We start from the raw sequence: 16830 nt of genomic DNA, 5'->3' as shown, positions 1-16830 counted from the left end.
GATCTCTGCAGTTCATCCAGAGTGATCATGGGCCTCTTGGCTGCATCTCTGATCAGTCTTCTCCTTGTATGAGCTGAAAGTTTAGAGGGACGGCCAGGTCTTGGTAGATTTGCAGTGGTCTGATACTCCTTCCATTTCAATAGTATCGCTTGCACAGTGCTCCTTGGGATGTTTAAAGCTTGGGAAATCTTTTTGTATCCAAATCCGGCTTTAAACTTCTTCACAACAGTATCTTGGACCTGCCTGGTGTGTTCCTTGTTCTTCATGATGCTCTCTGCGCTTTTAACGGACCTCTGAGACTATCACAGTGCAGGTGCATTTATACGGAGACTTGATTACACACAGGTGGATTGTATTTATCATCATTAGTCAGTTAGGTCAACATTAGATCATTCAGAGATCCTCACTGAACTTCTGGAGAGAGTTTGCTGCACTGAAAGTAAAGGGGCTGAATAATTTTGCACGCCCAAGTTTTCAGTTTTTGATTTGTTAAAAAAGTTTGAAATATCCAATAAATGTCGTTCCACTTCATGATTGTGTCCCACTTGTTGTTGATTCTTCACAAAAAAATACAGTTTTATATCTTTATGTTTGAAGCCTGAAATGTGGCAAAAGGTCGCAAAGTTCAAGGGGGCCGAATACTTTCGCAAGGCACTGTAAAATAACCTAATCCAGCAGATGACACTATTTCCTCAGTATTCACCAGAGTTGTGACTATTTGTATTTTTTCTTGACAGAAGGGTGAGCCAGAGACAAAATAGACAAAACACAACAGATCAATTGTGCAATATAACAGATTTATTTGCATATCAGATTTCCACTTCTTAAAGATTTCTACTTGTAACAATATTGCACTAGATAACTTTTGGGGTATCACAGTGCCATCTTAGCTGTTATAGTACAGTATCAATGGAGGACATAATATTACGAAAAACTGAAATTTGACGTGTGCAAAAATACATTGGGACTGAGATTTGATTGGTACAAAAATACATTTGTTTTATATCATCAAATGTGTCACAGAAGCAAAGAAAATGGATCATCTGTGCGCTTTCAACAAAATGTGGACAACATGATACAAGACACATCATTTACACCTAGACCACACCATCTCTACATTCGAAGACTCAATCATGGACAAGCTTACTGACACTTGTGGCTGCTTCACATGATGTATTGTTGTCTCTACCTTCTGGCCCTTTGTGCTGTTGTCTGTGCCCAACAATGTTTGCACCATGTTTGTGCTGCTACCATGTTGTGCTGCTGCCATGTTGTGTCGCTACCGTGTTGTTGTCATGTTGTGTTGCTACCATGCTGTGTTGTGTTGCTGCCATACTGTGTTGTTGTCTTAGGTCTCTCTTTATGTATTGTATCTTATGTATCTTTATTATTATGTATATATGTATCTTTATGTGTTGTGGTGTCTCTCTTGTTGTGATGTGTGTTTCGTCCAACTTTTTATTTCTCCCAGCCCACGTCCCTGCCTCTTGGTAGGCCGTCATTACAAATAAGAATTTGTTCTTAACTGAAGTGCCTAGTTAAATAAAAAATTAAATGTTATACTCATGACTACATAATTCTGGCCATTACACATTGTTCAAAATAGTTTTTTCAGCTGTGGTTCTACATCAGCATGCAAGTATTAGGCATCAGATACTGGCCAAGGTTCATTCAAGTCTAAACAGCGTAGGCTACCTGACATGACAGTAATGTCAAATCAAAGCAATATTTTGCAAAATACTCAAATGCTATAGCAGTGCAAAGAAAGGAATTGGGACATAAACAAGTCTATCTGAACTCACCTAAAATCATTTCATGGTTTGTAAATTGCGACAGAGAAGGGCCACTGTGACACAATCAATATAAGTATTTTCTGAACATGTCTCAAAGTCTCATATTTGCTCACTTTGTGTGGCTGCGCCAGCCCCGTATAGTAGGAAAAACATTTTCAAAACAGAGGAAATCTGACCAGGGCAGATAAAGCCATAGCACCTCAATTCACCTTCATGGAGAGAGGAAGGTCTTGTGTCCTAGAACATCTGGATCATAGACTCCCTGGCCTTGCCCACTCCAACCCATTTGACTGGAAAGAGAAAACGTTGATTAAGAGCCATTGAAAAGTTTTTATGTATTGATCTTGTTATTTTTAAAACAGGTAGGTCCTGAATTTGGAATAGAATACTTACTGGGTACGCCAACGTGGATCTCCACAAAGCGGATGTAGTTCTGGGCTTTGACTGGCAGATCTTCCCATTTCCTACAGGCTGAGGTGTCACTCTTCCAGCCAGGCAGTTTCTCGTACTCCACTTCCACTTTCTGCAAGACCTCCATGTTAGCTGAGAAGACAGGGAGGAGACATGGGTCGTACAGTCCATGGAGAAAGGTTTAGTGGAAAAAATAATCTTATAAGCCAACATAAAGCCAACAACTTCTTTCATCACATACATTTATACAGGAATATATACACTACTAAATTCAGTCAGTCTTACCTGGGAAATAGGGAATCTTTTTGCCATTGAGCTTATAAGACACTCCCACTTTGATTTCATCCATCACATCAAGGATATCAAGTTTGGTTAATGCAAACCTGTGATTGAAAAACAAGGAAAAAATGTAGCATGTATCTCTCCTCTCCAGCCCCCCCACCCCCCACATAAGATCCAGTAGGTGGCAATGTGGCCCAAATTTTCAATAAAGGTAACAGGACTGCACAACATTCGGGGCAGGGCAGACCCTGCAGCGACACTCACGCAGTGAAGCCGTTGATCATGTTGGCGTAACGCAGGATGACCAGATCCAGCCAACCACAGCGTCTCTTCCTCCCTGTGGTCACGCCCACCTCATGGCCCCGCGTCTGCAGCAGCTCTCCAACCTCCTGTAAGGACAGATGACAGCAGAGAAGCAAGTCTGAGCAATCAGACATTCAACTACTCTATTCTGTGTAGTCTTGACTACTTTGCGTTTGAATTCTGACATTATGTTCTTCACTCTATAGCTCCTCTTACTTGCATTTAGTGTATCATGTTTGGGGTTTGACTCACATTGAGTTGTTCTGTAGGGAACGCCCCGATGCCCACTCTAGTGGTGTAGGCCTTCACCACCCCATACACATCACCAATGTTCAGAGGGGGGATTCCCAGTCCGGTACATACACCACCCACGGTACAGTTTGATGATGTCACAAATGGGTAGGTTCCTGGGAGACGAGAGCAACATTCTAAAGGGATGCATTTCTGATAGCCTCCAGGATGAGCACCAGACCATTTGCTAGCAAACTGTGTGGGGGAATGTCTTCCTTTAAAACGTCCTATTTCATTATAATGACTATTGTATATGTGGTTGTGTCAACAGGTGCAAACAAGGACTGTGTCGACCCAAATAGTTGTTGAGCCTATCTTAAGAAACCAAACACAAACCCATTCTAAGGAAACATACCATGCCTATGAACAAACTATTATATTTTAGTAATTTAGCAGACACTCTTATCCAGAGCGACTAACTGTAGTGAGTACCATGACTCTTGGGCTAACAGTGCTTACTCATATTCATGCGTCTATAACCGTCTCATACAGTCAGCCATAGGGGAGTATAGAATTCCCTTACCAAAGTCAATGTCAAGCAGGGCAGCGTTCGCTCCCTCCACCAGAATCTTCTTAGGGGGTCCATTAATAGCATCGTACATGAAATAGACACCGTCTCGCACCATGGGTCTTATCCGCTCAGCATACTCCTATATGATTAGACAGGATGCAAGATTTGATTTGTTCCTACTGTATGAATAGATGGATCATGAGAGCAGAGCTACTGTAATTCTCATCTGCTTCTCCGATGCTAAATTTAGACCTCACCCCATGACTGAGAGGATTTCATGGTTATTATGGGTTGATGATGATGTGTTATGAGTGTGTCCACTCTGTTACAATTCTGACATACTTTTTCTACTAGCTGAGGGGTATTTACCCCATCGACATGTCAACACAAACACAAACAAACACATAAAAAATGCACACTTCATGAAATCCACCTTTAATTTCTTCAGTTGACCGTCAACATCTACCTCCAGTGTGGGGAACATGGCCTGGTACTGCTGGGCAAGGTTCTTGAACCTAGAACCAAGCCACCATCAGAAGAACATGAATATACTGTAGCAATATGTCCATAATAAATGTTCCCATTGTCCAGAGAGCCAAATGCCAAACTGGCACTCCCCATAACCCTCAGCCTCTGTGAGTGAAGGTGAGACTTACCTCATAGAAAAGTCTTTGAAATCAGCTAGAAGGTCACAGATACGCAGCCCCGTACGTGATGCTTTGCTTGAGTAGGTTGGTCCGATGCCTTTCTTTGTGGTTCCAATACTGTATGAAGTAAATTATGAATTACAACACTATATTTGAGGAATATAAGCATTTCAACACTACAGGAATTATGATTCTTATAAAACAATTCATCTGGTAACACTTTACTTAAAGCATGCAGGTAATGCTTAACAACATGTTACAAGCATCGCATGCTTTTATACTGTATCACGATTTATGACACGTTTTACAATGCATTCTAAATGCATCGTAATGCATTACACCTGCAGGCTTTAGTAAAGTGTTGTTTGAGTCCTACAGAAAAAAAGGTGTAATTTCCAGTTCTTACTTTTTCCCTTCCTGCGCTTGTCTCTGTACCTCCTGGAGGCCGTCAACTGCCTGGTGGAAGTCAAACACTGTCCAAAGGGTACACAGGTTATTTCCCACCACGGATACAAACATATGCCTGTCATCAGCAGAACATGCCATCGGAACATGTGAGCAACATGTAAGAGTATGGGATTCATGTCTCTCCCATGTCCTAAAATTATCTGCAACAACTGTTAACCAGCACTGTAAAAAGTATTCTTAAAATCATCTCACCACATCTCACAGCTGGTGATCAATGTCAAACTGTTGTCACAACACAAACTATATTAAATATTGCATTGCCATATTGTTACAAAACCTACAGTAACTGTAAAAAGTGCATAACATAAATCGATCAGCAATTGATTGGTAGGCAATCAGCAATAATCAATTATATCCTATCACACCACATCTGTTACTCTCAACAAACAACTGTGTTTGTTTTATCTGTTTTTAGCACTATCTGAACTATATGCCCTTTGCCCTCTCCTCTAAATGCAGCTGTTTTCCAATAAGAGTGTTAGTTACCAATGTGGGCCCTGTCTGAGATTATCAGTCTTTTCTCCCAGTCTTTAAGGCCTGTGGGATGGAAACATAAAATAGTTAGGAAAAATCACTCTGTTCTCTCATTTTCTGTTCCTTTCTAAATGGATTATCAACATGCACATTCTAAGACAAACTATAGGCCAATTACGCTACTTAATGTTGATATCAAAATCTTCCCACCTTTCTTTTCATTTTTTTCAGCTTCTTCAAACAAGCCTGGCAGATGAATGACCACACCATTGCCTGCAGAGACAGAAGGGATTATCTGTGTAAGAATACACAGTGGGCTATGGTTGGATGGTAGGCCTACAACTGGCAAACCAAAGAGCCGAGTGACTGGTCAGTGCAAGCTGCTGAAGACAAGGAATAGGGATGTACACACCGATCACGGAAAGAGCTTTGGAGTTGATGATCCCGCTGGGTAGGAGGTGGAAGTCATATTCCTTCCCATCCACCACCACCGTGTGACCTGCGTTGTTACCGCCCTGTGGCCAGAGAACAAGAAGAACAGAGAGGGCACTCAGGAATGTGATAACTGTATGGGTTAGTTTATCCCATCCAACAATTATCCACTGTCTGTAGATACACAAGACTGGTTGGTCACACTATAACATGCCTGCGGGGTGCCTGGGGAAATACAGTAGGTCTTCCCACATCAAACTAACCCACAATCTGCAGTACTAGAGTAGGAGCTATTTTAGCAGCAGCAGAGATCGGGGCAGTATGCCCTTCTGATGTATCCATGATTCCCCAGGCACGTAACTCCTCCTTATCCCCTGGGCCTGGCAGGCACGCTAGAGAAAGAGGGGCATCCCAAATGGACACCCTCTTATCTGTGCAACCAGGGACAAATAGATCCTTAGCAGTAAACTAGTGACAAGCCCAAACTCTTCCTTAGCACAAAGGATACAGTTCACTATTTTCTTTTGCTTGTTGAATGATGCATAGGTGGAGACAGAAATGAGCCCATTTGAAGAATCTTTGAGGACTTTAAGTGTTACCTATAAGGACATTTTATCATTGTCCTAAAAGTAATGTGTATGTTGTTACTTCCAGTATCTCCTCTGCAGCTTCATTTCACTCCTGTCCTTCTGCAGGAACCTTTCTTACATCTCCACCAGTGGGACCACAGATTTATCGAATCAAATCTAATTGTATTTGTCACATGTGCCGAATACAACAGATGTAGACCTTACCGTGAAATGTTTACTTACAAGCCCTTAACCAACAATGCAGTTCAAGAAATAGAGTTAAGAAATAATAATATATATTTTTTAAAGTAACACAATAAAAAAACAATAAGAAGGCTATATACAGGGGGTGCCGGTACCGAGTCAATGTAAAGGTTAGTTGAGGTAATTTGTACATACAGGTAGGGGTAAAGTGACTATGCATAGACAATAAACAGCAAGTAGCAGCAGTATAAAAACAAAGGGGGTGGGGTGGGTCAATGCAAATAGTCCAATGCAAATAGTCCAGGTGGCCATTTGATTAATTGTTCAGCAGTCTTATGGATTGGGGGTAGAAGCTGTTAAGAAGCCTTTTGGACCTAGACTTGGCGTTCCGGTACCGCTTGCCGTGCGGTAGTGGAGAGAACAGCCTATGACTTGGCACTGCCTATTATATAGGTCCTGGATTGCAGGAGGCTTGGCCCCAGTGATGTACTGGGCCGTACGCACTACCCTCTGTAGCACCTTACAGTCGGATGAGGAGCAGGTGCCATACCAGGCGGTGATGTAACTGGTCAGGATGCTCTCGATGGTGCATCTGTATAACTTTTTGAGGATCTGGGGACCCATGCCAAATCTTTTCAGTCTCCTGAGGTGGAAAAGGTGTTGTTGTTCCCTCTTCACCACTGTCTTGGAATGTTTAGACCATTCTAGTTTGTTGGTGGACACCAAGGAAGTTTAAACTCTCAACCCACACCACTACAGCCCCGTCAATGTTAATGAGGGTCTGTTCGGCCCTCCTTTTCCTGTAATCCACAATCAGTTCCTTTGTCTTGCTCACATTGAGGGAGAGGTTGTTGTCCTGGCATCACACTGCCAGGTCTCTGACCTCCTCCCTATAAGCTGTCTCATCGTTGTCGGTGATCAGGCCTACCACTGTTGTGTCATCAGCAAACTTAATGATGGTGTTGGAGTCATGCCTGGCCACGCAGTCGTGGGTGAACAGGGAGTACAGGAAGGGACTAAGCACGCACCCCTGAGGGGCCCCATTGTTGAAGATCAGCGTGTCAGATGTGTTGTTGCCTACCCTTACCACCTGGGGGCGGCCCGTCAGGAAGTCCAGGATCCAGTTGCAGAGGGAGGTGTTTAGTCCCAGGGTCCTTAGCTTAGTGATGAGCTTTGTGTGCACAGGGTGTTGAACGCTGAGCTGTAGTCGATTGAGATTGCGTCATCTGTGGATCTGTTGGGGCGGTATACGAATTTAAGTGGATATAGGGTTTCGGGGATGATGGTATTGATGTGAGTCATGACCAGCCTTTCAAAGCACTTCTTGGCGACCGACGTGAGTGCTACGGGGCAGTAATAATTTAGGCAGGTTACCTTTGCTTTCTTTGGCACAGGGACTATGAGGGTCTGCTAGAAACATGTTGGTATTACAGACTCCGTCAGTGAGAGGTTGAAAATGTCAGTGAAGACACTTGCCAGTTGGTCCGCATATGCTCTGAATACACGTCCTGGTAATATGTCTGGCCCCTGTAGTGGAAATTTCAGTACTAAGAGAGACACCGGTCACAACTTGTAGACTTGTTTACGTGCTGCTGTGCGGTTTGTTGCTAACCTTACTTTGCTACTTGCCAACTTTATGGTTTTTGCTTTTTAATTACCGTTTATATTTTTTGTTTTTCCCTCGCTCAACTTTTTTCATTCCACCTTTTCACCCAGGATGCTTTATCTGGACGTGGTTCGTCAGGACCTCCATCAGCCAAAGCTAAGTAGTAACATTAACATTATGCCTTCTAATTGCAGTCGCTGTACTCATAATATACAGCAGAATGATCGCCTTATGGCGAGGATAGCTGTGCTGCAAGCCCAGCTTCAGACGTAAATGTTAGGCAAGGGTAATTGCAGTGTAGGAAAGGATGAAACAGCGTCTGTGCCACCAGTAAGTACAGATAGTAGTATAAATCCACTCACACAGTCCCTGCAGCTGGACAATTTTCTCATGGCTTCGGAAGGAAATGCTGTAGGAATGCTCAACCGGTGTTGCTCATTCAGCTGACAGACACTTTCAACCGGTTCTCCCCATTAAGCAATGGGTTGGAGGCAGAGGCAGAGGCTTCTCTGGTCTCTATTCCCCCCATTACGGGGTCTGAGATGCCGAAAGCCTCCCACCATTAGCTCTGACAAATTGAAAACCCTAGTCATTGGCGACTCCATTACCCACAGTATTAGAATTAAAACGAATCATCCAGCGATCATACACTATTTACCAGGGGGCAGGGCTACTGACGTTAAGGCCAATCTGAAGATGGTGCTGGCTATAGATAAAACTGGTGAGTGTAGAGAGTATAGGGATGTTGTTATCCACGTCTGCACCAATGATATTAGGATGAAACAGTCAGAGGTCCCAAGCGCAACATAGCTTCAGCGTGTAAATCAGCTAGAAAGATGTGTCGACATCGAGTAATTGTCTCTGGCCCCCTCCCAGTTAGGGGGAGTGATGAGCTCTACAGCAGAGTCTCACAACGCAATCGCTGGTTGAAAACTGTTTTCTGCCCCTCCCAAAAGATAGAATTTTAAGATAATTGGCCCTCTTTCTGGGACTCACCCACAAACAGGACCAAGCCTGGCCTGTTGAGGAGTGATGGACTCCAGCTGGAGGGATGCTCTCATCTTATTTACGAACATAGACAGTGCTCTAACTCCCCTAGATCCACAATGAAATAGGGTGCAGGCCAGGCAGCAGGATGTTAGCCAGCCTGCCAGTTTAGTGGTGCCTGCCACTAGCACAGTCAGTGTAGTCAGCTCAGCTATCCCCATTGAGACCGTGTCTGTGCCTCGATCTAGGTTGGGCAAAACTAAACATGGCGGTGATCGCCTTAGCAATCACACTGGAATAAAGACCTTCTCCATTCCTGCCATTATTGGAAGAGATTGTGATATCTCACATCTCAAACTAGGGCTACTTAATGTTAGATCCCTCACTTCCAAGGCAGTTATAGTCAATGAACTAATCGCTGATCATAATCTTGATGTGATTGGCCTGACTGAAACATGGCTTAAGCCTGATGAATTTACTGTGTTAAAAGAGGCCTCACCTCCTGGTTACACTAGTGACCATATACCCCGCGCAGAACACTCCTATCGGACCTTGTAGTCATGGCAGATAATGACTACAAGTGACTTTAATATTCACATGGAAAAGTGAACACAGACCCACTCCAAAAGGCTTTCAGTGCCATCACCGACTCAGTGGGTTTTGTCCAACATGTCTCCGGACCTACTCACTGCCACAGTCATATTCTGGACCTAGTTTTGTTCCGTGGAATAAATGTTGTGGATGTTAATGTTTTTCCTCATAACCCTGGACTATCGGACCAGCATTTTATTATGTTTGCAATCAGAACAAATAATCTGCTCAGACCCCAACCAAGGATCATCAAAAGTCGTGCTATAAATTCTGGGACAACCCAAAGATTCCTAGATGCCCTTCCAGACTCCCTCCACCTACCCAAGGATGTCAGAGTACAAAAAAATCAGTTAACCCCCTAACTGAGGAACTCAATTTAACCTTGTGCAATACCCTAGATGCAGTCGCACCCCTAAAAACAAAAACATTTATCATAAGAAACTATCTCCCTGGTATACAGAAAATATCCGAGCTCTGAAGCAAGCTTCCAGAAAATTGGAACGGAAATGGCGCTACACCAAACTGGAAGTCTCCCGACTAGCTTGGAAAGACATTACCGTGCAATATCGAAGAGACCTCAATGCTGTTGAAAAAGTTGTTGCGCAGCAACTCACTGTCTTCCTGAAGACAAACAATGTATACGAAACGCTTCAGTCTGGTTTTAGACCCCATCATAGCACTGAGACTGCACTTGTGAATGTGGTAAATTACCATTTAATGGCGTCAGACCGAGGCTCTGCATCTGTCCTCGTGCTCCTAGACCTTAGTGCCGCTTTTGATACCATCGATCACCACATTCTTTTGGAGAGATTGGAAACCCAAATTGGTCTAAAGGGACAAGTTCTGGCCTGGTTTAGATCTTATCTGTCGGAAAGATATCAGTTTGTCTCTGTGGATGGTTTGTCCTCTGACAAATCAACTGTACATTTTGGTGTTCCTCAAGGCTCTGTTTTAGGACCACTATTGCTTTCACTATATATTTTACCTCTTGGGGATGTCATTCGGAAACATAATGTTAACTTTCACTGCTATGCGGATGACACACAGCTGTACATTTCGATGAAACATGGTGAAGCCCCAAATTTCCCTCCCTGGAAGCCTGTGTTTCAGACATAAGGAAGTGGATGTCGGCAAATGTTGTACTTTTAAACTTTGACAAAACAGAGATGCTAGTTCTAGGTCCCGAGAAACAAAGAGATCTTCTGTTGAATCTGAAAATTAATCTTGATGGTTGTACAGTCATCTCAAATAAAACTGTGAAGGACCTTGGCGTTACTCTGGACCCTGGTCTCTCTTTTGATTAACACATCAAGACTGTTTCAAGGACAGCTTTTTTACATCTACGTAACATTGCAAAAATCAGAAACTTTCTGTCCAAAAATGATGCAGAAAAATTCATCCATGCTTTTGTCACTTCTAGGTTAGACTACTGCAATGCTCTACTTTCCGGCTACCTGGATAAAGCACTAAATACACTTCAGTTAGGGCTAAACACGGCTGCTAGAATCTTGACTATAACCACAACATTTGATCATATTACTCCAGTGCTAGCCTCTCTACACTGGCTTCCTGTTAAGGGAAGGGCTGATTTCAAGGTTTTTCTGCTAACCTACAAAGCATTACATGGGCTTGCTCCTCCCTATCTTTCTGATTTGGTCCTGCCATACATACCTACACGTACGGTCACAAGACACAGGCCTCCTGAACCTGGCCAGTTCCCCTCTCTCCACTGGGATTCTCTGCTTCAAACCCTATTACAGGAGCTGAGTGACTGGCTTACTGGTGCTGGTTCCATGCCATCCCTAGGAGGGGTACGTCACTTGAGTGGGTTGAGTCACTGACGTGGTCTGCCTGTCCGGGTTGGTGCCACCCCTTGGGTTGTGCATTGGGGGAGATCTTCGTGGGCTATACTCGGCCTTGTCTCAGGATGGTAAGTTGGTGGTTGAAGAGATCCCTCTAGTGGTGTGGGGGCTGTGCTTTGGCAAAGTAGGTGGGGTTATATCCTGCCTGTTTGGCCTTGTCCGGGGGTATGCTCCAGTTTCAACTGTTCTGCCTGCAGCTATGGAACCCTGACCTGTTCACCGGACATGCTACCTGTCCCAGACCTGCTGTTTTCAACTCTCTAGAGACAGCAGGAGCGGTAGAAATACTCTGAATGATACACTATTAAAAGCCAACTGACATTTACTCTTGAGGTGCTGACCTGTTGCACCCTCTACAACCACTGTGATTATTATTATTTGACCCTCATCTAATGAATATTTAGACATCTTGGTCATGTTCTGTTAAAATTCCCGGCACAGTCAGAAGAGGACTGGCCACCACTCATAGCCTGGTTCCTCTCTAGGTTCCTTCCTAGGTTCTGGCCTTTCTAGGGAGTTTTTCCTAGCCACCTGTATACACCTGTAGCCACCTTCCTATACACCTGCATTGCTTGCTGTTTGGGGTTTTAGGCTGGGTTTCTGTACAGCACCTTGTGACATCAGCTGATGTAAAAAGGGCTTTATAAATACATTTTATTGACGGACAATTATTCAAACAATCATCTTTATTCAACATCGATTAGTTATTGCAATAATGAAACCATCGACCGCACACTCTAAGTTGTGTTACCGAGAGCTTCCCTAAATATGAAAAACAGACATCTTATGTAGGACACTAAGAATGTTTAGTTCCATCCTTCTCAGGCAGATCAAAAACATCATAAGCCACGTTGGGTTCATCCTGTCATTGGTGTTGTTCTAACCCCCAACCCTGGCTTAATTTCCCTGATGCCAGGATGTCTAGGACCCTTTGTTCCAGTCCATCTCTATCCCAGTTACAACCACCCCACATCCTTTCCATGGAATACATCTCCCCAGTGCACCACTGGTCACAGAAAGGAATGTGGCTGTAAAGTTTTATAGCCCTCTAGTAAAATCAATTTCCTCAATGCACAGACTATCTGCAGGAAGCTAGTGGACACCATAAAAACTCAGCCTTACTCTTAGTTAAATATATAATTGTTTACCATTAATATCAAACAAATCAAGTAAGTATGTAATTTTTCCCTGACACCCCGCAGCCTTGTGAATGTTGACCTGTTTAAAGGTCTTGCTCACATCGGCTACGGAGAGCGTGATCACACAGTCGTCCGGAACAGCTGGTGCTCTCATGCATGCTTCAGTGTTGCTTACCTCGAAGCAAGCATAAAAAGCTTTTAGTTAGTCTGGTAGGCTTGCGTCACTGGGAAGCTCTTGGCTGGGTTTACCAATACCAGTCTCAATCCCTTCCTTTCTCAATGCCAAAGAGGAAACTAAACATGCAAATGCTAACACTTTTTATTGCCAATCACATAAATAAACATTAAGGCATCTCTGTCATCAGCAGAAGCTTCATATAGATTCACCCTGCTATATTTCTAAGGTTACTTTCTAACAAATCAACCAGTGTTGATTTGTCAGTCAAAAGACCAGAATGTCCTGATCCAAATATTTTTACTGTAGCACTGAAAATGAATACAGAGTGAACAATATGAAGCAAGAATCAAATAATTAATCTAGAAAAAATAGTTACAGTATACAATATCCGTAAGACATGCAAACAAAAGTTTGGAGATAAAACACCATTTTGACATTTTCAATAAGGAAGATTTTATTTCAGAAGAATGTAAAATTTGGAACCTTGAGGGTTTAGCACGTTTGTCATAGTTCAGTGACGTATCTTTACTGTGCCCAAATTCCTCTTTGATTACATTATGCACTAAAACAGGCTTATCTTCACAGAAGCAGTCCTCAGAATGATAGTCTGCGTGACCTTGGGACCTTAGGACACTGCTGCCCATTGTCACTGCCCAACACTCTCAATTTGGATAATTGAACACCACTCTTAAAAAATGCCATGGTTTTCTTTATTGGATTGAGAATATTTCGGCCTCCATCTTTTGGAGGTCTGTATCGACAGTGCCGACAAGAACATACACAAAATAAATGGTTCTCTCTAACTTCCTGTATTGTGTTATCACTGGAAAAAGTGCTCACTTGATGTCCCAAGCATCTCAAGAAAATCCAGATAAATTTGGATGAAAATGGAATTCCAGGGAGAAAGACAGTATTTTTCTGTTGCAGTACCTCTTTAGTGACCAAATGTAAAAAATGCTAAAGCTTCTTAAATTGATTCTTGATTTTAACATATTTTATATCAAACATGCCATGATTAGTGAATACCATGCTAGTCGACATGACAACCTATGTCTCTGTCACTTAACTATGACATCGAGGAAGTTTCCCTCTGGTGACATCAGTGTTATAATTAGGAGAGATAGTGTCTATTCAGTCCACCATGGTGGGTCTAGAGGTGCATAAAGGAATGTAGACCTATTGTAAGCTGTTTCCCAGGATCCACTGAAATAAATTAGTGCAAACTGTGAGAGGCTTGAGATCCATTCACTGAAGGACAGGCTAACAGGGGTCTAAAAATGGTTCAAATTCTTCAAATAGTTAGATGGCTAGGCTCAACTCGCACTGTTACATTTATTGGTTGCAATATATTTTCAGCAGCTTTTCCAATAAATCTGTAATATGTCCCCTTCCGTAAATCACAGTTGGTTAGTCTACCACTACACTGATGACCTACGCTGTTGCGCACCTCAATGCGCATTGACATTTATCAGGCCATATGACTGAAGGGAATGCGGCATGCCACTGACATCGCTGAGACCTTTACCACTCGGGCTGTCTGGAACAAAGTATAGCACACTGTGGCACTGGTCTCCGCGAGCCCATACTGTAATAGAGCTTGCAAAGATACGCTATGCACGTCAACACAAGCTCCAAACTTCTGTTGAGCCGGGTTCTTATTACAACATACCGGAATGTGCTTTTATTTATAAACGCAGTGTCTTTCAACCCAACATTCTACGGTGCCGTGCTGAAATAGTGAATGCCTTAGTATGTTTTCTTTCATGCGCCTGGAAACAAAGTTAAATATTGCGCTATGACCCCTAACTGCACAATTAATCAATGTATACATTTTGCACAATGGCACATACTGTACACTGTGTAACATTTCTCACAGAAATAAATATACTAAGGCACTTGCAAGATAACCGGTGTACAGCAAAATAAAAAATATGCGCCTTTGCGCATATTATCTTGCAAGTGCAACTTCTCCAAAATAAACAAATATTACAAAGAACAAATAAGAAAAAAAGAGTGCGTTTTAATCTTATTTCCTCACCTGGCATCTGCAAATGATGTCCGACTCTGTCGCCAACAAGTCGACCACTTTTCCCTTCCCTTCATCGCCCCATTGTGCACCAAGTACAACTGTCAACTTGTTCCCTGTGTCGTTACGGGGTCGCTTAACCCCTGCTCCTGGGTTTGTGTAACAAGCTTTGTGAGACATGTTTTGCCTACACTAGTGCACCGAGCGCAGTAGAAACGACAACCCGTAGGCCTATGTGATGGGAAAAATACCCCCTCAAGTCTGAGTCCGGTGTAACCAAATACGGGTTATCCGCCTGTTGATGTAGAGACACGTGCACGATAGACTACACATGATCTCGTGTCTATTTTTACCGTCATCCCCTTATCACTCAGTTTCAAGAGTTAGGCTACCACCCAAGTGAGAGCCAATGAGAAATCATATAGTGTAGCCGTGTTTTTGTGTGCATTTTCAATGAATCATTCTCCAAGTCTCGTTCGGATGAAACTACGTGCGCACTGTGTTGGACCAATGTACCCAAAATGCAATACTTTTTAACTGTGAACATACTGTCCCTATTACACATAAATATAGGACAACCTAATTTGGTGTGGTTAAAAGTATAATGTATAATTGTATTGTATTTTCATAATAGCCTACATTACATTATCCAATCTATTTGCAATGCAAAGAGTGTAAAAAAATAAACAATAACTGGTACCATGTCTGAAAACAGGTGAAATGTTGATGGTCAATATGTAATACTTAATTGATCATGAACCAATATTCCTACTATGACTGTAAGCTAAATAGGCCCTGTATTTGTCAAATGAAATGACGGCGGCTGTATCAACAAGTCCACATAACATGTTATACATAGTGTTACGAATCCCTTTTGGCCCGACAGTCTAGGGGGAATGGTAGTGAGACCCGTAACATAACTCATGTAAATTATAATAGTGACAAAGTAAAAGTGAACGAAATAACCACGACAACCGAAATAATACCGTCAAACTCAGGGTTTATTTCTAAACACACGGTAATGGGGGGAGCAGGAAAAAGGGGCTGAGCTGGACCCAAGGAAAGAAACAAATATGCAAAAACACCCCTAAGCTAGACTAGCCTATTTCAACAACAGCTAACTAACTAACCAAAATACAGTGGGTGGTCCGCCCAGTTCTAACTAGTGTGTGTTAACAAAGTTTACCTACGGGTAATGTATGCCCATGGGCGACTTGTCTTGGTTTCCCCCTTTTCCCACCAGCAAACAAACAAACACCATAACCAAAACAATACTCACAGGTGATGACAAAGTGCTATGGAGGTGCTCAAACAAAAGAGAGGTTAATTAATACACAGAGAGCGCGTGCAAAACAGAGGTCTACAAACATGGCATTTACAAAGATTGAGCTACTGAAATCTATCAAGAGCAGAGTTCTACCAACTTGGCATTACAAAGATTGAGCTTCTGAAATCTATCAAGAGCAGAGTTCTACCAACTTGGCATTACAAAGATTGAGCTTCTGAAATCTATCAAGAGCAGAGTTCTACCAACTTGGCATTACAAAGATTGAGCTCTTGAACAAACAAATGATGGGGTTTTTAAACCATGGGTAAGGAACTGTGATAGGGTAGGAAACAGGAGGAGGTGTGTCTTCTGATTGATGGGTTGATTGTTGACTGATTGGGGAGTGATGACTTTCACCTGTGAGGGGAGACGGAGAGAAAAGAAACACACAGACACAGGATACCTGTATCCGTAACACTCCCACCCTTAAAAGAGCAACCCTAGGGATTGCGACCACAGTATTACAATTAACAACAACAACAACGTCAACCTTGCCAAAACATACAAAAATCATTTTCACACACGAGACAAAGCATCTGCCAACACATTATCTGAACCCTTTTTGTGGCGGATCTCCAAATTATAATTTTGTACAATCAGCGCCCAACGCATAAGGCGCTGGTTCTGGTTGTACATTCGGTGGAGAAAAACTAAGGGGTTATGGTCAGTATACACAATCACTGGTAGGGCACTGGAACCAATGTATACTTCGAAGTATTGCAGAGCCAA

General features: G+C 42.7%; 1 protein-coding gene across 1 annotated transcript; it reads right to left on the bottom strand.

The window, feature by feature from the left end:
• Positions 1-778: 778 nt before the first annotated feature.
• On the bottom strand, positions 779-15103 carry LOC139407183 (adenylosuccinate synthetase isozyme 1 B). The gene is made up of 14 exons (XM_071150722.1): positions 14787-15103; positions 5593-5695; positions 5391-5453; positions 5193-5243; positions 4645-4711; positions 4248-4355; positions 4025-4106; positions 3604-3730; positions 3042-3196; positions 2751-2875; positions 2490-2587; positions 2187-2336; positions 2003-2083; positions 779-1534 (listed from the first exon to the last, which is right to left on the bottom strand). Exons 1-13 carry the CDS (start codon positions 14952-14954, stop codon positions 2031-2033), a joined length of 1350 nt encoding a protein of 449 aa, XP_071006823.1. The 5' UTR covers positions 14955-15103; the 3' UTR covers positions 779-1534; positions 2003-2030.
• Positions 15104-16830: the final 1727 nt, after the last annotated feature.

This window comes from Oncorhynchus clarkii, chromosome 4, assembly GCF_045791955.1.
Source record: "Oncorhynchus clarkii lewisi isolate Uvic-CL-2024 chromosome 4, UVic_Ocla_1.0, whole genome shotgun sequence".
Classification (NCBI taxonomy): domain Eukaryota; kingdom Metazoa; phylum Chordata; class Actinopteri; order Salmoniformes; family Salmonidae; genus Oncorhynchus; species Oncorhynchus clarkii.
This window is presented reverse-complemented; position numbering and strand designations above follow the sequence as displayed.